Source organism: Bombina bombina, chromosome 4 (genome assembly GCF_027579735.1).
Source record: "Bombina bombina isolate aBomBom1 chromosome 4, aBomBom1.pri, whole genome shotgun sequence".
In the NCBI taxonomy this organism is placed as follows: Eukaryota; Metazoa; Chordata; class Amphibia; order Anura; family Bombinatoridae; genus Bombina; species Bombina bombina.
In genome coordinates, this window is record NC_069502.1 from 580,441,764 (window position 1) to 580,467,493 (window position 25,730).

Here is a 25,730-nt window from a genome sequence, read left to right on the forward strand (position 1 = left end):
TGTCAGAGGTATTATCTAGATTGCCTGAATTAAGAGGCAAGCGCGATAGCTCTGGGGTTAGGAGAGATACAGAGCGCGCAAATGCTGTTAGAGCCATGTCTGATACTGCGTCACAGTATGCAGAACATGAGGACGGAGAGCTTCAGTCTGTGGGTGACATCTCTGACTCGGGGAAACCTGATTCAGAGATTTCTAATTTTAAATTTAAGCTTGAGAACCGCCGTGTATTGCTTGGGGAGGTATTAGCTGCTCTGAATGACTGTAACACAGTTGCAATTCCAAAAAAATTGTGTAGGCTGGATAGATACTATGCGGTGCCGGTGTGTACTGACGTTTTTCCTATACCTAAAAGGCTTACAGAAATTATTAGCAAGGAGTGGGATAGACCCGGTGTGCCCTTTTCCCCACCTACTATATTTAGAAAAATGTTTCCAATAGACGCCACTACACGGGACTTATGGCAGACGGTCCCTAAGGTGGAGGGAGCAGTTTCTACTTTAGCAAAGCGTACCACTATCCCGGTTGAGGACAGTTGTGCTTTTTCAGATCCAATGGATAAAAAATTGGAGGGTTACCTTAAGAAAATGTTTATTCAACAAGGTTTTATTTTACAGCCCCTTGCACGCATTGCACCTGTCACTGCTGTGGCGGCATTCTGGTTTGAGGCCCTGGAAGAGGCCATCCAGACAGCTCCATTGAATGAAATTATTGACAAGCTTAGAACGCTTAAGCTAGCTAACTCATTTGTTTCTGATGCCATTGTTCATTTGACTAAACTAACGGCTAAGAATTCCGGATTCGCCATCCAGGCGCGTAGGGCGCTATGGCTTAAATCCTGGTCAGCTGACGTGACTTCAAAGTCTAAATTACTCAACATTCCTTTCAAGGGGCAGACCTTATTCGGGCCTGGCTTGAAGGAAATTATTGCTGACATTACTGGAGGCAAGGGTCATACCCTTCCTCAGGACAGGGCCAAATCAAAGGCCAAACAGTCTAATTTTCGTGCCTTTCTAAATTTCAAGACAGGAGCAGCATCAACTTCCTCCGCTTCAAAACAAGAGGGAACTGTTGCTCATTCCAGACAGGCCTGGAAACCTAACCAGTCCTGGAACAAGGGCAAGCAGACCAGAAAGCCTGCTGCTGCCCCCAAGACAGCATGAAGGAACGGCCCCCTATCCGGAAACGGATCTAGTGGGGGGCAGACTTTCTCTCTTCGCCCAGGCGTGGGCAAGAGATGTTCAGGATCCCTGGGCGTTGGAGATTATATCTCAGGGATATCTTCTGGACTTCAAAGCTTCTCCTCCACAAGGGAGATTTCATCTTTCAAGGTTATTAGCAAACCAGATAAATAAAGAGGCATTCCTAAGCTGTGTGCAAGACCTCCTAGTAATGGGAGTGATCCATCCAGTTCCGCGGACGGAACAAGGACAGGGATTTTATTCAAATCTGTTTGTGGTTCCCAAGAAAGAGGGAACCTTCAGACCAATCTTGGATCTAAAGATCTTAAACAAATTCCTCACAGTTCCATCATTCAAAATGGAAACTATTCGGACCATCCTACCCATGATCCAAGAGGGTCAGTACATCACCACATTGGACTTAAAGGATGCCTACCTTCACATACCGATTCACAAAGATCATCATCGGTTCCTAAGGTTTGCCTTTCTAGACAGGCATTACCAATTTGTAGCTCTTCCCTTCGGGTTGGCCACTGCCCCGAGAATTTTTTAAAAGGTTCTGGGCTCACTTCTGGCGGTTCTAAGACCGCGAGGCATAGCGGTGGCTCCATATCTAGACGACATCCTGATACAGGCGTCAAGCTTTCAAATTGCCAAGTCTCATACAGAGATAGTTCTGGCATTTCTGAGGTCGCATGGGTGGAAAGTGAACGTGGAAAAGAGTTCTCTATCACCACTCACAAGAGTCTCCTTCCTAGGGACTCTTATAGATTCTGTAGAGATGAAAATTTACCTCATGGAGTTCAGGTTATCAAAACTTCTAAATGCTTGCCGTGTCCTTCATTCCATTCCACGCCCGTCAGTGGCTCAGTGCATGGAAGTAATCGGCTTAATGGTAGCGGCAATGGACATAGTGCCATTTGCGCGCCTGCATCTCAGACCGCTGCAATTATGCATTCTAAGTCAGTGGAATGGGGATTACTCAGATTTGTCCCCTCTACTAAATCTGGATCAAGAGACCAGAGATTCTCTTCTCTGGTGGCTTTCTCGGGTCCATCTGTCCAAGGGTATGACCTTTCGCAGGCCAGATTGGACGATTGTAACAACAGATGCCAGCCTTCTAGGTTTGGGTTCAGTCTGGAACTCCCTGAAGGCAACAAATATTCTGGAGTTGAGCAATATTCAGTGCTCTTCTAGCTTGGCCTCAGTTAGCAACACTGAGGTTCATCAGATTTCAGTCGGACAACATCACGACTGTGGCTTACATCAACCATCAAGGGGGAACCAGGAGTTCCCTAGCGATGTTAGAAGTCTCAAAGATAATTCGCTGGGCAGAGTCTCACTCTTGCCACCTGTCAGCGATCCACATCCCAGGCATAGAGAGCTGGGAGGCGGATTTTCTTAGTCGTCAGACTTTTCATCCGGTTGAGTGGGAACTCCATCCGGAGGTGTTTGCTCAACTGGTCCATTGTTGGGGCAAACCAGAGCTGGATCTCATGGCGTCTCGCCAGAACGCCAAGCTTCCTTGTTATGGATCCAGGTCCAGGGACCCGGGAGCAACGCTGATAGATGCTCTAGCAGCTCCTTGGTTCTTCAACCTGGCCTATGTGTTTCCACCGTTTCCTCTGCTCCCTCGACTGATTGCCAAAATCAAACAGGAGAGAGCATCAGTGATTCTGATAGCGCCTGCGTGGCCACGCAGGACCTGGTATGCAGACCGAGTGGACATGTCATCTCTTCCACCATGGACTCTGCCTCTGAGGCAGGACCTTCTAATACAAGGTCCTTTCAATCATCCAAATCTAATTTCTCTGAGACTGACTGCATGGAGATTGAACGCTTGATTCTATCAAGGCGTGGCTTCTCCGAGTCAGTCATTGATACCTTAATACAGGCTCTGAAGCCTGTCACCAGGAAAATCTACCATAAGATATGGCATAAATATCTTTATTGGTGTGAATCCAAGAGTTACTCATGGAGTAAGGTTAGGATTCCTAGGATATTGTCCTTTCTCCAAGAGGGTTTGGACAAAGGCTTATCAGCTAGTTCTTTAAAAGGACAGATCTCTGCTCTGTCTATTCTTTTGCACAAGCGTCTGGCAGAAGTTCCAGATGTCCAGGCATTTTGTCAGGCTTTGGTTAGGATTAAGCCTGTGTTTAAAACTGTTGCTCCCCCGTGGAGCTTAAACTTGGTTCTTAAAGTTCTTCAGGGAGTTCCGTTTGAACCCCTTCATTCCATTGATATTAAACTTTTATCTTGGAAAGTTCTGTTTTTGATGGCTATTTCCTCGGCTCGAAGAGTCTCTGAGTTATCTGCCTTACATTGTGATTCTCCTTATCTGATTTTTCATTCAGACAAGGTAGTTCTGCGTACCAAATCTGGGTTTTTGCCTAAGGTGGTTTCTAGCAAGAATATCAATCAAGAGATTGTTGTTCCATCATTGTGTCCTAATCCTTCTTCAAAGAAGGAACGTCTTTTGCATAATCTGGACGTAGTCCGTGCCTTGAAGTTTTACTTACAGGCTACTAAAGATTTTCGTCAAACATCTGCCCTGTTTGTCGTTTACTCTGGACAGAGGAGAGGTCAAAAAGCTTCGGCAACCTCTCTCTCCTTTTGGCTTCGGAGCATAATATGCTTAGCCTATGAGACTGCTGGACAGCAGCCCCCTGAATGGATTACAGCTCATTCTACTAGAGCTGTGGCTTCTACCTGGGCCTTTAAAAATGAGGCCTCTGTTGAACAGATTTACAAGGCTGCGACTTGGTCTTCGCTTCACACCTTTTCAAAATTTTACAAATTTGACACTTTTGCTTCTTCGGAGGCTGTTTTTGGGAGAAAGGTTCTACAGGCAGTGGTTCCTTCTGTTTAAGTTCCTGCCTTGTCCCTCCCATCATCCGTGTACTTTAGCTTTGGTATTGGTATCCCACAAGTAATGGATGATCCGTGGACTGGATACACTTAACAAGAGAAAACATAATTTATGCTTACCTGATAAATGTATTTCTCTTGTAGTGTATCCAGTCCACGGCCCGCCCTGTCCTTTTAAGGCAGGTCTAAATTTTAATTAAACTACAGTCACCACTGCACCTTATGGTTTCTCCTTTCTCGTCTTGTTTCGGTCGAATGACTGGATATGGCAGTGAGGGGAGGAGCTATATAGCAGCTCTGCTGTGGGTGATCCTCTTGCAACTTCCTGTTGGGAAGGAGAATATCCCACAAGTAATGGATGATCCGTGGACTGGATACACTACAAGAGAAATAAATTTATCAGGTAAGCATAAATTATGTTTTTATGTATCCTTATATCGGATTTTTATATATGTAGTACTATGTGCAATATTCAGCTTATTTAAGAATATAAAATTTATATTTTATAAGTTTTTTGTATCCCTCATTTATTTTATACATCTTAAAATCAGATTTTTCAATATAGTGTCCCCTTATTGGGTATCGTTTATATCCTGTTTTTTCACCTTGATATAGGCAACACTGTGATAAATCGCTAATTGTAGCACTTTTATAAAATCCCCTGGTTTTAAAACTTAGCGCTTTTTGTAGCGCCTTTTTCTATATAATCTTATACATTGTCCTTTTATGTTCTTGTCCAGGAGGAGGATAAGATAGAAGAGGCATAAGTGTTTTAAGTTCAGCGCTATACACTTACAAAACACATTTCCTACATAACCTCTCTTCCATATAGTTAAAGGGACAGAATACACTAATTTTCCTATAACTACATCTTGGAAAGTTCTGTTTTTGATGGCTATTTCCTCGGCTCGAAGAGTACTACTATAAAGAAGAATATGCACAGATACTGATCTAAAAATCCAGTATAAAACCTTTTAAAAACGTACTTAGAAGATCCAAGTTTAGCAATGTCGATGAGATTAGGTGGAACACCCAGTGCAAGGAGTACAGATACCCCCCCCCCCCTTCCCTGCCTATGAAAAAACAGATTAGACAAACACGAGCCAGCAGTAATCTGTAAACACATGTATACATCTGACACTTTGGGGCTTGGTAAGGAGTTTGTAAACCAGCACAATGTTATTAAAAAATAAGCAAAACTATATTGTTACAAAAACACTCCCAGATGGGATATATAAATGGATAATCTAGAAAACGTGTATGCAAAGAAAAATCTAGTGTACAGTGTTCCTTTAATATAGTACTTAGTAGCATGCCATAGGTATCCCCCAATTATTCTGAATGTAAAATAAAGAAAAAACAGCTATGTGTATGTATTTTGTTGTTGAAGTAGTAATTATCTCAGCATCAAATTCTCAATAAATCACTCTGTGCAAGGTCATGGGAATACAGTGCTCTTTCACTTATTTGCATGCACTTTACAGTCTGGATTTTATATTCTGAAAATTATTTTTGAAGCCATTATTATTATTAAAACAATTGTAATTATTAAAATAGCATTATATACCAAAGATGTTATATTCATTTATGTACTGTATAGAGTAAATAATGGAAAGAAAGGTAACACGCACAAATGACATTATAAAACAATATCATTATAAATAGCAATATAAAAGCCACCTTTTCTTAGTTGAGGAGTATAATTTTTTATTTTACTGCTTTTATTTTTTTTAAAAATTGCAGATAACGAATGCTGCATAGTTTGCTGATTGACAAGTAGATCTTGAAATGTTAGTTTTCATTCACACACAAGCATGTAATTAACCATGTGGCTGATAAATTACGCACCCGTACTAAATTCAGTATGTGTTGAACCCTTTGGGTACCAGTAACCCCATGACCTGTGGCCCTATCACACACAAAGAAACTTACCATTTTCTTCCATAATTCAGTTAGAGCATGTGATTTTAAACATCTTTACAATTTACATATATTGTCAAATTTGCTTCATTCTCTTGGTATCCTTTGTTGAAGCAGCAGCTACTGGAAGCTAACTGAACAGACCTGGCAAACAAATGACATGAAGCATTTGTGTGCAGCCACCATTAAGCAGCTAGCTCCTAGTAGTGCATTGCAGCTCCTGAGCCTAACTAGTTATGCTTTTCAACTTAGGATGTCAAGAGAACAAAGCAAATTAGACCATAGAAGTAAATGGGAAAGTTTTTTTAAAATCCATGCTCTATCTGAATCATGAAAGAAAAAATTTGGATTGTATGTCCCTTTAACCCCTTGGGCACAAGTATCTCTTGTTAATAACGATTGGATTCCAGTAACAAACAAACGGCTAGATTACGAGTTTTGCGGTATGAGTGAAAAAGCAGCGTTAAGGCTTTTTTTCACTAACGCTGGTATTACGAGTCTTGCAGGTTTAGCTGCATCGCACACTTTTTTGGCCGTAACGCAACGTAATTACTGCAGCTTTTAAAAAGTCCTTTTTCGATGGGGCTTTCATAGCACCGGTATTACGAGTCTGCCTGGGAGGCCAAAAAGTGAGCGGTACAGCCAATACCGTCAAGATCAATAACATAAACTGAAAGTCAGTAGTTATGGGTTTTACGCTACAAAGCTGTAGCATAAAACTCCTAACTAAAGTGTTAAAAAGTACACTAACACCTATAAACTACCTATTAACCCCTAAACCGAGGCCCTCCCGCATCACAAACACTAAAATACAAATATTAACCCCTAATCTGCCGCTCCGGACATCGCCACCACTATAATAAACATATTCACCCCTAAACCGCCGCACTCCCACCTCGCAAACACTAGTTAAATATTATTAACCCCTAATCTGCTGTCCCTAATATCGCCGCAGCCTACATTACAGTTATTAACCCCTAATCTGCCTCCCCCAACGTCGCCACCACTATACTAAAGTTATTAACCTCTAAACCTAAGTCTAACCCTAACACCCCCTAACTTAAATATAATTGAAATAAATCTAAATAAAACCTACTATCATTACCTAAATAATTCATATTTAAAACTAAATACTTACCTATAAAAAAAACCCTAAGCTAGCTGCAATATAACTAATAGTTACATTGTATCTAGCTTAGGGTTTATTTTTATTTTACAGGCAAGTTTGTATTTATTTTAACTAGGTAGACTAGTTAGTAAATAGTTATTAACTATTTACTAACTACCTAGCTAAAATAAATACAAATTTACTTGTAAAATAAAACCTAACCTGTCTTACACTAACACCTAACCTTACACTACAATTAAATAAATTACATAAATTAAATACAATTACCTAAATTTCAAAAAAAACCCCATTAAATTACACAAAATAAAAAAAGGAAATTATCAGATCTTTAAACTAATTACACCTACTCTAATAGCCCTATCAAAATAAAAAAAGCCTCTCCCCAAAAATAAATAATTCCCTAGCCTAAACTACCAATAGCCCTTAAAAGGGCCTTTTGCGGGGCATTGCCCCAAAGAAATCAGTTTTTTTACCTGTAAAAAAAAATACAAACAACAACCCAACAGTAAAACCCACCACCCACACAACCAACCCCCGAAATAAAATCCTAACTTAAAAAACATAAGCTCCCCATTGCCCTGAAAGGGCATTTGGATGGGCATTGCCCTTAAAAGGGCATTTAGCTCTTTTTCAAGTGCCCAAACCCTAATCTAAAAATAAAACCCACCCAATAAACCCTTAAAAAAACCTAACACTAACCCCCGAAGATCCACTTACAGTTTTGAAGACCCGACATCCATCCTCAACGAAGCTGGGAGAAGTCTTCATCCAAGCCGGCAGAAGTGGTCCTCCAGACGGGCAGAAGTCTTCATCCAGGCGGCATCTTCTATCTTCATCCATCCGGAGCGGAGCGGCTCCATCTTCAAGACATCCGGCGCGGAGCATCCTCTTCTTACAACGACTCTTCCAGAATGAAGGTTCCTTTAAGTGATGTCATCCAAGATGGCGTCCCTTGAATTCTGATTGGCTGATAGAATTCTATCAGCCAATCTGAATTAAAGGTGAAAAAATCCTATTGGCTGATGCAATCAGCCATTAGGATTGAGCTTGCATTCTATGTACATTTGTATTTATTTTAGCTAGGTAGTTTGTAAATAGTTAATAACTATTTAGTAACTATTCTACTTAAAATAAATACAAACTTAGCTGTGAAATAAAAATAAAACCTAAGATAGCTACAATGTAACTATTAGTTAAGTAAGTATTTTGTTTTAAATAGGAATTGTTTAGGTAATGATAGTTATTTTGATTTAGATTTATTTTAATTACATTTAAGTTAGGGGGTGTTGGAGTTAGGGTTAGACTTAGATTTAGGGGTTAATAAATTTAGTATGTTGGGGACGGCAGATCAGGGGTTCATAAATGTAGGTAGGTGGCGGCAGATTAGGGGTTAATAATTAACTAGTTTTTGTAATGCGGGAGTGCGGCGGTTTAGGGGTTAATATGTTTATTCTATGGCAGTGATGTCAGGGGCGGCAGATTAGGGGTTAATAAGTATAATGTAGGTGTCGGTGATGTCAGGGGTGGCAGATTAGGGGTTAATAAGTGTAAGTTTAACCACTTGAGTGTTATAGAAGGCGAGAAGGCTGTTATATTGTTACATTGTTCCTACTGGTTTCTGGGCACTTACATTGTGGGGGCAGGCAATAAATATACCAGCTGTCCTCCACAAAAATACTGGTCAATCTGTCTTGACTGGGCACAATGATAGGTAGGATCAAACAATGCCCCCTTCCCCAAAAGCTCTACACTAGCCCCACTCTTGATCCCACATGTATATTTTTTACAACTGAGAAGTAATTTTACCCCTTGACTGCCGGTAACATACAAATCAATAATATTACCTCCTTAGTTATCAGTAACTAAACTAAACACAAGTGATTTTGATGCCTTGACTGACCCTCACTTCTTTCTGCTGCACATTTGTAATGCGTTAAGGCATAGGAGGCTTTTACATTTTGCTAACACAAAGGGACTTAAAAGTCTGGACATTTAAGTGTCCAGTATTTTTGTGAAGATTTTACTGGACAGCCTGCTAAAGTACTGGACTGTCCAGTTGAACACTGCACACCTGGCAGCCCTAAGTATGGTAAGGTTTTTCCATTTCAATGCCCTTTGATTAAGTCTCTGCCCTTCTCTTATACTGTACCACATGTTAGATCAGTGGCTTTATGTATAGTTGTTGGTCCTTCTTTTCTTTTGAATTTCAGGGTGAGCATCTGTTCTCAGGCATGTCCTAGGAAATGGCTGGTTCTGTGTCCTTTTTGCCATATGAAGGAGTACAGTTTAAAAAAACAACAACAAAAAACAGCAACCTACTAGGATTAAGACTTACATATTTTTTTTCTGACAGCTCTCTCTGCACTATCTATTAAAAGTACAGAGAACATTAACCTTTCTCTTGCAATACCAGATTGTGTGTTATTCTTTCTGCAAGGCCAAGCGTAATAAGTTGCACTCCACTTGTCATCTAGGCCATAGTGATGTATATTAATTTGGAATACTTGGTGATGTTGTTTCTTCACTATTTATTTGCTTTTTTTCTTCCAAAGATAAACAAAAAGACCGTGAGATCCCGTTTATGTCTCTGGAAGAAGTTCAGGATGTTTTAAGGAAACATGACCAAGACTGCCCAGAGGACCTCATCTTTGAGCTTTCTGAAAGCCTAATTAGGTTAGTTATCCAGTTTTAAATCTCATTCATAATAAAACTATATTTGTTGTTCTGCCGTATTAAACAAAATAAGCAGATATACATCATACATTGTAATACATTTAAAAATATTTAAAAATTATAGGTGTAAATCTCAGAAATGATGAAAGTTCTTACTGATTTACTGAAGGATTAAGGGCAGGGGTGGAACCACTATTGGTGCAGCAGGTGCAGTAGCAAGTGCTTGGGGTGGGGGCCATAGCTATTAGTCTATATAATAGGCTGTGCAGAATGTTTACAACACTAATACAGGGGAGCCTTTTATTATTTTGGGTTGATAGTGTAATGATGTGTACCTGTTTCGTGTATGAGACATAAGCCTCCACAGAGTGGGAGTAAAGGGACTGAAATCAGGTTTAGAAGGGATGCCTGTATGACGCTGTGCCTCCACCTGTAGGGGACACCCTAGAGCAGTGCTTTCCAAACTGACACGTTAGTGTGTCGGTGGCAGTGTGTAGGTGTGTCCCTACTTCAGCACTAATTTCTTTTAATTTACATTTAAAAAAAAAAAATGTTTTGGTTTCCGACTTTTCTGCCTGCCTGCTGCGCATATCACATGGTTGACACGTGATTGATACCTAGTGGGTCACAGATCATCTTAACCTATTGGCGCAGCTCAGTGGGAACTGAAACTATTCCCATTGGTAGCACATTGGCTCCTGACTGCACATGTAATATCCTCAATCTGCTTGTGACTGCATGTGTAGTCAGTGAGTGGAACAGCAGTGTGTTTGCAGCGTGGTCAGTAGTCAGTCGGACTCGTAGAGCTCTAAAGGGCAGCAGCTTAAACACTGAGCTAAAGTCAGATGTCAAAGTGTTTTTTTTTTTTTGCAGCTAGCTCCCAGTAGTGCATTGATGCTCCTGCTCTTGATATATGGATAGGAAGTGGAAGCTTAAAAATGCTTGATGATGAAATGTGAGTGTCTTTAGCTAATATCCCACCGTCTAAATAGGAAGTAACTATTGGTGTTATTAAAAAAACAAAATTATTCTTGCACATACGTACTATTACTTGTAAATATATTTTGTTATTATATAATTTATGTATGTGTCCGTATCTCTTAAAACAAGTTAGTTTAACCTCATGTTTGCTAGTACAACTGAATTATTGTATCGCAAAATGATGTAGGTCTAAAAAGTGTGTCACCAACATGAAAAGTTTGGGAAGCTCTGCCCTAGAGTAATAAGGTGTGGGATCCTATAAGATTTTACTACATAAAAATATAATAACCACACAAAGAAATCTTCAAATTATAATATTCAAAGCAACATTTTAAGTTATTTAACCAATAACATATAGTATAACAAATACAAATATATATTCTATTCACAATAACTTCTTATGACATCAGTATACCTATTTCCTCATAAGTCCTTCATGAGCTCATGAAATAATAAACATAACTGTTGTTACAAAATACTTTGTGGTAGCGCTACCCAATGCAGTTTCCTATACTTGGTAGAGTTTAGCTGACGTAATAATCACTTGCTGCTTGTGAACGAAGCTAGAGAAAGCTGCTTGTGATCGGTGCAATGCTCAAAAGTTTCTCCTCAGAAATACTGAATAATACTGTTTAAACAGTCTTTACCCTGTTACTGAAATTCAGAAATCCACTTGTCTCATACTGCAAAGACAGTCACTTTTTTACTACAGACAGTTGCACAAAACTCACAATTCATTATATAATGCAGCTGTGCTATCCAGTTAGTGTATTTGTACAAACTGTTTCAGCAGAATGAACTGCTAGAATATTCTCTGGGTTATCTCTTTAATATGCAACACACTCTGCAGCATATCAAATGTGACTAATCTATATACAGGGAGAGTCCACGGCTTCATTCCTTACTGTTGAGAAATTCAACACCTGGCCACCAGGAGGAGGCAAAGACACCCTAGCCAAAAGCTTAAATATCCCTCCCACTTCCTCATTACCCCAGTCATTCTTTGCCTTCCGTCATGTTAGGAAGTGGCAGAGAAGTGTCAGAAGATTCGGATAATCCTGAAAAAGGGTATCTGCCCTTCGAGATAGGACTGGAGTTTTAAGTAGGCATGTCAACCTCTCAGAGTATTGATGAAAGTTAGAGTCTGGAGATGCAGATAAAGTTTTTCTACGAAGCCATCCAGACTACTGCTAACAGCTCCTAAGCAATCAGTGTTGACGAGTTTCACTGCCTGCTTTCTCTCACTCAAGTCCATGTCAGGAGCGCTGGAGGTAAGATCGTTTCAATTTTTATACATAAAACACTATAACATGATCACAGTGTGGCTCCTTTATATCTTGATAGGATCCATGGTTAACATCCTCTGAAGGAGGTTTATTGAACAGTTGGGTTTAATTAATTAATTAATTAATTATTGTATTAATTATGTACATGCTGCTTTGTGTGATTTTTTTTTCCTGGACTGATAGACTCTGTGTTTTTAGCTGGAACAAACAGGTTTCACTTTTAAGTTTCACTTTCATTTTTGAAAGTGTTACACAGCTCCTATTACTTGCTGTACTTGTAATAAAAGGGGAAGTACTGTCTTGCACTACATGTGACTGGGTGTGGTCTATGTTATTTTCCTCCATTCCGGCTGAGACTTGAACCAGAGGAGAGAGTTTCCTCTGTTAACTGTCTGGGTCTAGGAGGTGGTGAGTGCCCCAGCCATTGGGAGTATAAAGGTGCAGTTTTCTATAATAAAAAAACGTTTTTATTTGTGTCCTTCTGTAGGTATAACCTGAGCTATGGGGGACTCTGACATGTTAGAAGGTACTTTTTCTGTACTAAATCATACCTGTTTATATTGTGAGCAGGCCATGGTTTTCCCGCCCACTCACTTATGTTCCACATGCCTTAACACCGTTATAAAGTCTAAGAAGGGAGACAAGCCTGCTAAGGCTCTTAGTCCCTCTGAGCCGTCTACCTCTCAGGACTCGGTGTCCCGTGAGATTACTACCCTTGCTACATTATACAGTCCACATGCAGTTCCCCGTAGCACATCTAATCCTCCATCTGGAGGGGGTCTTCTTCCTGCGGACTTTGCCACGCAGTTACAAACTGCGGTGTCTGCGGCCCTCAGTGCATTACCTTACTCTAACAAACACAAGAGAATGGTTAAACATAGCTCTCCTGACCCAAAGTCATCTAAATATTTATCGGATTTAGCTATTATGTCCCAGTTTTCCGATGATGAGTTAACCTCTGTAGCTTCAGAGGGTGAACTTTCTGGGTTGGAGTCCTTAGCGTCTAAGCCTCCTGCACTTGCATTTTTTTTTTAAAGGAGGTTCTGTCTATGTTAGAAATTCCAGAGGCCGCGCTGCCTGAAGAACCTATGATACCTAAATTAGACAGAGTTTACGAAGAAAGCAAAGTTCCTTTGACTTTTCCTGTGCCGGTTAAGATGGCAAACATTATTAAGAACGAATGGGAAAGAATTGGTTCTTCCTTTTCCCCCTCATCTACTTTTAAAAAGTTGTTCCCGGTTCTGGACTCTCAACTTTATTTGTGGGGCTCCATTCCTAAGGTGGATGGTGCTATCTCTATGCTTGCTAAACGTACTACTATTCCTCTAAAGGATAGTTCTTCGTTCAGTGAGCTGATGGATAAAAAGAAGGGAAACCTTTCTGAGAAAGATGTTTCAACATACAGGATTTTTGTTTCAACCGGCGGCTGCAGTAACGGCTACCTACTGGACTCTTTGTCGGAACTCATTGAGGTGGAGTCTACCCTCGAGAATATTCAAGACAGAATAAAAGCTCAGAGAATGGCTAATTCTTCATGTGATGAGAACATGCAAATTATTCACCTAAATGCAAAGGCATCTGGGTTTGCGGTCCTAGCCCGCCGGGCGCTCTGGTTGAAGTCTAAGTCCATACTCCTTTCTCTTCCCTTCAAGGGCAAGATTTTATTTGGTCCAGGCCTGGACTCCTTTTTTTCTACGGTTACCGGAGGCAAGGGTGACTTCCTACCGCAAAATAAGAAGATCAAGTCTAAGGGACAACAATCTTCTAATTTTCATTTCTTTCGTTCTGACATATGCCAATGACAACAATCCTCCTCCAAGCCTGAGCAACCCAAGAGTACTTGGAAGCCGGCTCAGTCTTGGAATAAATCCAAGTAGAATAAGAAGCCCGCCTAAAACAAATCGGTATGAAGGGGTGGCACCGGATCCGGGATCGGATCGTATAGGGGCCAGACTGTCTCTTTTTTTCAGACGCCTGGTTCAAGGACATACAGGATCAGTGGGTCCTGGAGCTGGTATCTCGGGGATACAAGATAGGCTTCAAATCTCATCCGCCAAGGGGCAGATTCCTTCCCTCGAATCTGTCTACCAGACCAGAAAAGAGGGATGCCTTTCTAGGGTTTGTTCGGCATCTATCCTCTTAAGGAGTTGTACCGGTGCCTATCGAAGAAAGAGGTTTGGGGATTTATGCAAACCTTTTCGTGGACCCAAAGAAGGAGGGAAATTTCCTTCCAATTCTGGACCTAAAGTGCTTAAATAAATTTGTCAGTGTCCCTTCAAGTTGGAGACGATAAGGTCCATCCTTCCTTCCTTTAATTCAGGAAGGCCAGTTTATGACCACTATAGATCTGAAGGACGCTTACCTTCATGTTCCAATCCACAGGGAACACTTTCAGTTCCTGAGGTTTGCATTCCTGGACCAGCACTTTCCTGGACCAACACCAGTTCATTGACCTTCCGTTTGGCCTAGCTACTGCTCCAAGAATCTTTACAAAGGTTCTAGGGGCTCTTCTAGCCGTTGCCAGAACTCAGGATATTGCAGCAGCCCCATACTTTGACGATATTCTGGTGCAAGCATCATCCTTTCGTCTTGCGGAAGAATTCTCGGAGTCCCTTCTCAGTCTTCTTCGATCACATGGATGGAAGATAAACTTGGAAAAGAGTTCTATTATCTCAAGTACCAGGGTGTAATTCCTGGGTACTATAATAGACTCCATTTCCATGAGGATATTTCTAACAGACCAGCTAACTTCGGCATGTCTTGCCATCCGGACCTCCTTGAGTCCCTCTGTGGCTCAGTGTATGGAGGTGATTGGTCTCATGGTATCCTGCATGGACATAATTCCTTTTGCCAGGTTCCATCTCAGACCTTTACAACTGTGCATGCTCAGACAGTGGACCGGTGATCATTCACATCAGTCTCAACAGATTGTATTAGTCAGCCAGTCGAGAGAATCACTCTTGTTGGCTCTGTCCATATCATCTGTCCAAAGTAACATGCTTCTTAAGATCATCCTGGGAGATTGTGACTATGGACACAAGCCTGTCCGGATGGGGAGCTGTTTGGGGTGCCAGGAAGGCACAGACAGGGGTTGTGGACTCAGGAGGAGTCCTCGCTCCCGATCAATATTTTAGAACTACGGGCAATCTTCAAGGCCTTGAAGACTTGGCCACTTCTGAGTTCGTCCCAGTTTATCAGACAATGTAACCTCGGTGGCTTACATCAACCATCGGGGGGGGGGGGGGGACGAGAAGTTCCTTGGCGATGAAGGAAGTATCTCAGATGCTGAAGTATGCGAAGGCCCACTGCTGTTCACTGTCAGCGATCCACATTCTGGATGTGGACAACTGGGAGGCGGATTTTCTCAGGAGGCAATCCTTATATCCAGGGGAATGGTCTCTCCATCCCGAGGTGATTGCAGAGATATGCAGGGATCTCATGGCGTCCCGTCTCAATACCAAGCTACCCAGGTACAGGTCGAGGGATCCCCAAGCGGATCTAATAGATGCACTAGCAGTGCCCTGGAGGTTCAAACTCATATCTTTTTTTACCTTCATTACCGCTTCTTCCTCGAGTGGTGGCCCGCATCAAGCAGGAGCGGGTATCAGTAATCCTGATTGCTCCATCTTGGCCGCGAAGGATGTGGTTCTCGGTTCTAGTGGGGATGTCCTCATCTCCTCCGTGAAAGTTACCTTGTCGCAGGATGTGGTTCTCGGTTCTAGTGGGGATGTCCTCATCTCCTCCGTGAAAGTTACCTTGTCGCAGATACAAGGTCCATTTGTTCATCAAAATCTAGATTCTCTGAGGCTGACTGCTGATACAAGGTCCATTTGTTCATCGAAATCTAGATTCTCTGAGGCTGACTGTGTGGAGATTTAACGCTTAGTCTTAGCCAAGAGAGGTTTCTCTGAGAGTGTCATTGATACTCTTGTTCAAGCTTGTAAACCAGTTGCTCTGCGTATCTACCACAAGGTGTGGAGGACCTACTTATTCTGGTGTGAAGAGCATGTTTTTTCCTGGCACAGATTTAAGGTTGCCAGAATCTTATCTTTTCTCCAGGATGGGCTGGAAAAGGGCCTTTCTGCTAGTTCTCTGAGGGGACAGATTTTGGTCCTGTCAGTTTTATTGCACAAGAAACTGGCTGAGCTTCCAGACGTGCAGTCCTTTGTTAAGGCTCTGATTAGAATCAGACCTGTGTTTAGATCTGGGTCTCCTCCTTGGAGCCTAAATCTTGTTCTTCAGGTTGTGCAACAGGTTCCGTTTAAGCCTCTGCATTCCGTTGACATTAAATTGTTATCTTGGAAGGTTTTTTTTTTATTGGCTATTGCCTCTGCACACAGAGTTTCTGAGATCTCTGCTTTGCAATGTGAGCCCCCTTATCTGATTTTTCATGCAGATAAGGCAGTTTTACGTACTAAATCAGGTTTTCTTCCTAAGGTTGTGTCAGATCGCAACGTCAATCAGGAGATTGTGGTTCCTTCCTTGTGTCCTAATCCCTCTTCATCGAAGGAACACTTACTTTAAAATTTGGAGGTGGTTCACGTCTTGAAGTTCTATCTTCAGGCTACTAAGGAGTTTAGGCAATCTTCCTCTTTGTTGTCTATTCAGGGAAGAGTAAGGGGCAGAAAGCTACTTCGACTACCCTATCATTTTGGTTAAGGAGTGTCATCTGCTTAGCTTACGAGACAGGGGGACATCGTTGTCCTGAATGGATAACGGCTCATTCCACTAGAGCATTGGCTTCCTCTTGGGCCTTTAAGAATGAGGCCTCTATAGATCTGATTTTTAAGATGGCTACCTGGTCCTCCTTACATACTTTTTCAAAGTTTTACAAGTTAGATGTTTTTTGCTTCTGGAGAAAAGTTTTGCAGGCTGTGGTGCCCTCAGAATAGGATCCGCATTTTCCTTTTTGTTCCCTCCTGTTATTCATTCAGTGTCCTCTGGAGCTTGGGTATAGTTTTCCCAACAGTAAGGAATGAAGCCGTGGAGACTCCCTATCTTAGGAAGGAAAACATAACTCATGCTTACCAGATAAATTCCTTTCCTTCCGGATAGGGAGAGTCCATGGCCCCTGCCCGTTTTTTTTCTTGTGTATGGGCGGTCCCCTATTATTTATTTTATTCTTCTGGCACCATTTATACCCCAATGTTTCTCCTACTTTTCCTGTTCCCTCTGCAGAATGACTGGGGTAATGAGGAAGTGGGAGGGATATTTAAGCCTTTGGCTGGGGTGTCTTTGCCTCCTCCTGGTGACCAGGTGTTGCATTTCCCAACAGTAAGGAATGAAGCTGTGGACTCCTATCCGGAAGGAAATTAATTTATCTGGTAAGCATAAATGATGTTTTTCTCTTGCATGTAGTTAACTTGGAGTTGAGGAGATCTTATAGCAGATAATGGCTGACATACACACTGTACATATATAAGTGCTCACTCAGTCTGCAGCAGCCACACGTAGCAATGTCTAACCTGTCTCTGGAATTCATGCACTCAGTCTGAATAGCTTCTTTCAGCTTGGAAAAAACAACATTCTTGTCCCATCTCCAAGTCTGTGCAAACTTCACACTTCTCCTAACACCAACTTCTTTTTCTCCAACACTAAACCCCCCCCCCCCCCTCCCATGTCATTTTTCTAAATACAGTTATTACAGCAGCCATCTTGGGTAAGGGCAAGGCTCTTACATTTAATAAGATAGATAATTTATTACCCATTTATTACCCATTCCCCAGTTTTGCATAACCAAAGACTGCCCCCTTATTTCAGTTCTTTTGACAGACTTGCATTTTAGCCAATCAGTGCTGGCTTGTAAGTAACTCCCTGGGAGGGAGCACAATGTTATCTATATGGCACCTATGAACTAGCGTTGTCTAGCTGTAAAAAAAATGTCAAAATGCACTGAGTTAAGAGACTGCCTTCAAGGGCTTAGAAATTAGCATATGAGCCTAACTAGGTTTAGCTTTCAACAAAGAATACCAAGATAACAAAGCAAATTTGATTATAAAAGTAAATTGGAAAGTTGTTTTTTTTTAAATTGCTTGTGCTGTCTGTATCATAAAAGTTTAATTTTGACTAGACTGTCCCTTTAATTTAATCCCATTAAAAAGTGACCTATTTAACACGAGCAATCCTATCCCTGAATTCTGTCTCTAGCAGAAATGTATCTAAACCATTTTTAAATGTATCTAAGGTATTGGCATTTACCACCTCCTTATGTAATGAGTTCCAAAATGTAATTGCTCTTACGGTGAAAAAACTTTTACATTGCTGGAGATGAAATCACCTTTCCTCCATCCGCCATCTCTGAATATGGGCCTTGAATATATTTATTTAAAGTAACTATGTCACCTCTCAAGCAAGTTTTTTTTTTCTAGCGAAGAAAATTGGGTATCCAGCATAATAATGTTCCAAAAGTGTTCCAGCTGTAAGGGTCACTGCAAAACCCCCCAAAAAAACAAGTCAAATTCAGCTGCACCACTTGACTTCAAATAGACTTTTATTCCATATATTAAGCCGCAAATACAGAAGAAGGACTGTTTTGGGTATCACACCCTTCTCAGAGCAAACAGACCCAGTTTGGCTAACCTCTTCTCATAGCTAAATACAGAAAAAGGACTGTTTTGGGTATCACACCCTTCTCAGAGAAAACAGACCCAGTTTGGCTAACCTCTTCTCGTAGCTTAAATTAGCTTAAATTCTCCATTCCCCTTATTAGTTTTGTGGCCCTTTTCTAAGTCTACAATGTCTTTTTTAGAGATTTTTCCCCAGAACTGCACTCCATACTCAAGGTGAGGTCTTACCAGGGATTTATATAGTGACATAATTATGCTTTCCTCCCTTGCATCAATGCTTCTTTTTAATACATGCTAGTATCTTATTAGCTTTAGAAGCCACTGCCCTGCATTGTGCAACCATATTTAGCTTGTTATCTGCAAGTTCTCCCAAATCCCTTTTCTCCTTTGTTATGCTAAATCTAATCTCATTTATAATAGGTTGCCTGCTTATGTTTACTTTCAAAATGTAGAACCTAACATTTTCCAGTACTAAATCTTTTTATTTAATTTACCTGTCCATACTAATTTTTGTAAATCCCCTTTCATCCTGCTGTGACCTTACTCAACTTTATATCATCTGCAATAATAGATATGTTGCTATTCAATCCTTGCTCCAAGTCATAAATAAAAATAACATTTAGTATATACTGTATGTGTTCATAGATATTTACACATATAAAAACATAAATACACATATATAGATATGTATACATACATGTATACACATATTAGAGCTCTTTCCATTCAAACACTGTGATATATATCATATCCCTTTTATAACCTTTTTATCAATATTCATATTAAATTGTTTTAATAAAAGTGTACATATAAGTGTAATACTTTATTTTAATATGTTTTTGATGTATTTTGTGATTATTATTTTTTTGACCCTTACACTTCAGGTCTCAAGTCACGCTGAATATTCTAACACAATTTACCATGAACTTGTAATATCAATTTGCGCACTAATGTTTGTGTGGTACAGCGATAGTGCTTATCGCGTCCCGTGCTATCATTAGTGCGCCACTTGTAATCTAGCCCCAAATCAGGTCAGGTGATCTAAAGATGAGCTAAACTAAATAGACTAGATGCATGTAAGGATATAATGAAGAATATACTATTTTCATGTTTGGTCTTGTGTTATTTCCAGTATAGTCAAGTCAATGGTTTTGTTTATGTAAAACAACAATATATAAATGAAAACACTGTAAATTAACAAGTGTTAATACAATATGTGACAATGAGGCCCAGTGCCAATTATGTATCCACTTCTAAACTAAATATGTAGTCTATGAATATTTTTTAGTACTTTCTTTTAACAATAGCAATATTGCCCTTCTGTCGAAATTTGTGCTTAGAGATTTTCTGTGTGTACATGAATGTCTCCTGATTAACTTAGATACGTCCGTTTTATTTAACATACTGCTATTTTAAAGTATGATAACTGTAAAGAATATTCAAAGTATACATTTCTTCAATTGGTGGATATGCATAATAGTTTTTAACTTACAAATGTATTTTAATGGTGCACTGTATCCTCCAAATGTGTGCGTGTGTTTGATTTAGTCTAGCTCTGCTTCACCCACAGTCTTCTGTAAATCAGATTGTGTGTTCTTCATTATTGCATTTGGATGCTGTGGGTACCACAGATCTGTCTAGTGTCTGTGTTACAAGGGTAATGTAGTAGACTGCCCCTGGTGTAGCATACAAGCTCACAAGATTATGTGCAACAGAGGATAGATAAATAGGAGCACCAAAGGCTAAAGAATGCAATCGGGGATAATTAAAAATGGTCACAATCGTATTACAGAGTGGCAAATATCAAGTACTAAAAGTTAACAAATTTATTGAAATTTTAAAAGTAGCAAAAAAAAATCTGATATGTATCTCTACAAGATTGGGCGTTTGGGAAAGGTCCCACGTCTTTGGAGAGAAGAACCCCTTCATGGAGTTTATACAAATGTATAAATGATATATTGACCTCCTCCTTATTTGGTCTGGTACAGAGCAGGAAGCTCTCAAGTTTATTGAATACCTAAATTGTAATGAGTTTGGCTTAGAGTTCACACACCAATATCATAAAACCAATATAGCTTATTTGGATGTTTCCCTAACGGGCAATCCTACCACCTCCAAAATTACTAGCACTCTCTATAGGAAGCCTATTTCTTCAAACACTACCCTACATAACAGCAGTTGCCATCCGCGGCATACTGGCTTTGGAGTGGCCAAAGGTCACTTTATACGTATAAAACGTAATTGTTTGGAGGAATCGGACTTCATTGTAAGGAGTGAGAAGATGAAACAGGCACTCATCCAAAGGGGGTACAAACCCTAAACAATTAACAGAGCTCTATTAGAGGTTTCACGTCAGAATAGAGAGACACACTTTTTTCCACCACATATAGCCCTCAATTTAATGACATCTGTGCAATTATTTCTAAACATTTGCTGATAGTCACAGCTGAAGACAGCCTCAAAGATTATGCAGGCAAGGGTTGTAATTTTATCTCTAGGAGAGGTTGCACTATAGGCAATTTAGTATCTCCCAGTGTTCTTAAAAAATCCAGGGAGAATCTGAGCAGCTGGCTAACAGTCAAGGGACACTTTGTGTCATTTTATAAAATGTAAGCATGTTCCTACACCAAAGTAGGTCCACAATTTCAATCAAGATATACACAGAAAGTGTATAACCTTGACTGTTGCTCCAACTGCCGGACCCCCTTTGTGGTCTATTTAATAGAATGCACCCACTGTGAATTACAATATACAGGCTTTTCCACCCGTGAAGTAAGGGTGAGAATAAGAGAACATCTTATTGATATTAGTAATGGCAGAGAAGTCTCTGATCTGGCGAGGCATTTTATATACAGCCACGCTCAAAACGTATCTACTTTCAGTTGGCAAGTAATCGAACATGTCTGTCCTAAAGTAAGGGGGGGTTGACAGGATAAATAGACTTCTCCACAGAGAGGCATTCTGGATCTTCCTTTTACAAACTAGGAGATCCAAGGGATTTAATATAGATGGAGATATAATTAATTTGTGGCCACATTAACTAACGATTGAAATAATGTTAATCAATATATATTACTATTCTATTTGTTGATAAAATTCAAAATTAACTGCACTGAGCATTTTCTCATAAGAGGGCTTTAGTCTCACAACTTTATAATGAATTTATTATGAGTCTGTTATGTCAGTTTACATAATAATCTGCTGTATTGTTATGTTTATTTTCAACATTACCTAAAGCATTTCTTGTGCTCTGCCCCTTTAAGCATGTGGTGTTAAGTTCCAATTATGCAGCAACCAATCATTTTGTTCTTAATAATATTTAAGTATCCTTCACACCTGCGTTCCCTATGTCTATGAATAAGGCCTATTGGCCGAAACGCGTAAGACAGCTCTTTCCACTGCTGAATCTTACTTTTCCTTTTCCATGTTTTGTATCCTGATCGTACAATAAAGGATTTTACGTTTTAATTGATTTTGTACTTTGTATGACTCGCTGGTTTCTCTTTGCTTTTTTATCTCTACCAGATAGGATTAAAAAACAATAAACTATAAATAATGAACAATAAAATCAGTGAACAGTGTGAAAGCCAAGGTCTAAACACAGCTGGCCTGGCTAATGGTATTGGTAATTAATGTTGTAACATATAAAGTGAGTGAGAAGATGCGAATAATAAAGATGATCTGTGTAAAGGTACCTAAAAAATAAATAAAAGAAACAACATATGCAAAATCATCTGGAAGGTGAGATTTACTTGCAATCATTACTAGCCTGAGGAAACACCGTGGTTAATGCTGAGAAATGCGTAGCGTGTTTTACTGATTTTACCATATTTTTATCATTACTAGTTGTTATTGTTTTTAACATTACATAAAGTTCTTCATTTTTTTCACATTCGGAGTCTCCTGATCATTTTCTGTTGCTCGCACTCACTACTAGAGGAAACCCCTTGCCGATGCACATGTGCACTGGGCCGCTGTAATATACCCAGTAAGCTTAACTTGCACTACACATTGTGAGTATCCATCTACTTGGGATCTGCTTATGGGGTATACATACCTAATTGTTCTGCACTAGGAGTCGCCCTCTTCTTCCTTTTCCATTTTTCAAAATTAGAATGATTAGATGTACTTATCTCTAGATATAACAAGTAAATGGAGATTTACTAACACAGAATAGAAATTACTAAATACTAAATAGGACTGATAGAAAAATACATAAAATGCTAGTATGAACATACATACATACTATATATTTAACTAGACCTAAAAATACTTCAATAATGAGCTATAGTGTACCTAAATAGATCTATCGGTGTGGATAATGTAATTCAGATATATAGAGAGGTAAATGTAAAATAAAGTGAGTATGTATGTTATTAAAATAGGTGGACTACTTCAAAATTAGCGTTGAGGCCTTTAGGGTAGATACAATCCAAATAGAATATCCACTTGGATTCTACCCTAAGTATTTTCTGTTTGTCACCACCTCTCCAATCTTTGGGTACTTTACTAATGCCCATGTATTTAAAGCTAGCATGAAATGTTTATTTGGAGGAGGTGTTCTCTAATCCTGTCTTTCAATTTGCATGTAGTCTGCCCAACATATTACAAGCCACACCCACACTCTATGAGGTAAATAACGTGTCTGTCTGTGCATCAAATGGTTTCTTTGACTTTAAATATTTCATTGGTAGTTTTAGATTTGAAGGTGTCAGTCTTTTTACCATGTTTACAGGCCTTACAAAGGTGGCACGGAAAAAAACCCTTAAGGCTATTGCCCATAATGTCCAAACTACTTTTGTTTTTCTTATAGGTTGGAATACTGGGGCTAGAATAGTCTTGAGATTTCTGACTTTTCGATAGATGAATTGAAGTTTATCGTTAAGATGTTCACCTATAATGTCATCATCTTTTAATAAATGCCAATGTTTCATTATGCTGTTCTCAATGGTTCCTCTCTTCTCATTATATTGTGTAATGAAAGGTATATTTAGTTCTCTTTTTTGTACTTTGGCTGCCTTTGTAAGCATGGACTTTCCATTCATACCACCCACTTCCCCAATGGTTTTATCTATATTCTCTTCATTGTATCCTCTTTCCAAAAAATCTTTCCTTAAGGATGAGGGATTGTGTGGACCAAGTATTCTCATTAGAGCAATTCTTTCTGACCCACATCAGTTGCCCTTTGGGGATGTTCATGATCTATCTATTATGGTGACAACTTGTCTGGTGTCTATAGTTATTACAGTCAACATCTTTAAAGTATGTCAAAGCTTTGATTGTCCCATTTGTTATGCGTATATTAAGGTCTAGGAAGTTAATATGGTCTTTGCTCATTGCTCAGTTGGTAGGTGAATTTCAAATTAGCCTGGTTTTGGTTCATGACTTCTAAAGTATGGGTCAGGTCTTCTAGACTACCCCTCCAAATTATTAGTATATCGTCAATATACCTTTTATATAGGACCACGTCCGCGCTCGCCATAACTATAATAACCACCAAGGGGTTTTTTCTAACAATCACGCCAATAATTGGAGGGATGGGTATAAGCAAGCCGAAAATATGTTCTCAACACTTGGGAAACTTAATGACACATCCCTTCAACCCCAAAATATGTGCAGATCCCCCACCATACTTCCAAGAAACTGTGACAATTTAGCTTCATCATCTTCCTCTTTTTTAGGGATGGGGCAACACAATGTCCCACCAAGAGATCTAAACTCAGGAAAGAAGAAACAAATAATGCTAGAAAATGTAGATTCACCGGTAAAAAGACAGTTCATAGAGAAAAAAGAGCAAGAGTACGATCTAAGAATAGACTAACATCCGACTGTATGACTACTACTGTCATAGAGTGTGGTTCTAGTATAATTGTCTAAGTCTTAGATTATTTGTATTAAATATGGTTGTTGTACTTTTTAAATTTATGACTACAGTGTTGTTGTTTTTCCGATATATGTGATTTATTAATCTTATACAGTGATCTAAAATGTACAGTTATTTCAACTAAGTATAATTAGGTGATGTTGCTCAGTCCCATATTAATTAGGATGCCTTTCTTGAACTATAATGGATCAGCCTTAAAGGCCTAATGGATTCAAATAGAGCATAGAATTTTAAACAACATTTCAGTTTTTGTAGTATCAAATTTGTTTCATTTGCTTTGTATCCTTTTGTTGAAGGAGCTGCAATGCACTACTGGGAGCTAGCTGAACACATCGAGTGAACCAATGAAAAGAGACACATGTGCAGCCACCAATTAGCAGCTAGCTCCCAGTAGTGCTTTGCTGCTCATTAGCCTACCTCATGCTTTTCGACAAAGGTTACAATGAGCACAAAGCAAATTTGTTAAAAAAATAAAAATAAAAAAGGTTAAGTCATGGTATTGTGTTACAATATTGAGTCTAACTGAACAATATCGGCTCCATGTACTAAGCAGCAGAGGCTGCTCTGGAGCCTTTGCGGTGCAGGCTCTTTAATGCAAGCCTGCTTAGCACAAGTTGCAAAGTGGTGGTCATACAACCATTGCTTTTAAACTCACCACCACCTCAGAGGTGGCTGAGTTAAATCACCCCAGAACTAACTTGTTCAGTGATTAACAGGACTTGCTTTTGAAATTGGTTCCAGAAAGCCTATTTAAATGGTTTGATTGACATTGATACCGAAATTATAAAAATTATACCCATATTCTAAAATATAGAAAACCTCCCCTGGAAGGCCTTTAGTGGCTAGCACAGAATCAATTTTTTCAAATATTTCTATTTATTTGGATAAGTTATTGAGACCTTTGCGGAGGCAGCCTGCTCCTATACTAAAGATACTAATGATTTTTTGGCTAAGGTACAGAATTTTCCTCCAAAAGGGAAATGTATTTTGTTTAGCTTAGATGTGGTAAGTCTCTACACATCTATAGAACTGTAGTGGTTTGGGGGCTTTGAAACATGTTTTGGCTACTAGCGGGTATTATTCCATACAAGAACAGGAATTTATTTGACATTTATTGGAAATAATTCTCTATTGCAACTACTTTATGTTTAAAACACTTTCTAAGTTCAAAAGAAAGGAACAGCAATGGGGTCCAATCTCACCCCTTTCTATGCCAACATATTTATAAATGTCTTTGAAGAATAC

The 25,730-nt window shown here is 39.6% G+C and overlaps 1 protein-coding gene across 1 annotated transcript in view; it reads left to right on the forward strand.

Moving 5' to 3' along the window:
- Window positions 1–25,730, forward strand: part of UFL1 (UFM1 specific ligase 1) — a 226,186-nt gene that overhangs the window by 165,296 nt on the left and 35,160 nt on the right. The window contains exon 13 of the mRNA XM_053710557.1: window positions 9,648–9,768. Within this exon, the coding sequence (XP_053566532.1) occupies window positions 9,648–9,768 (121 nt within the window). The remainder of the gene's footprint in view (window positions 1–9,647; window positions 9,769–25,730) is intronic.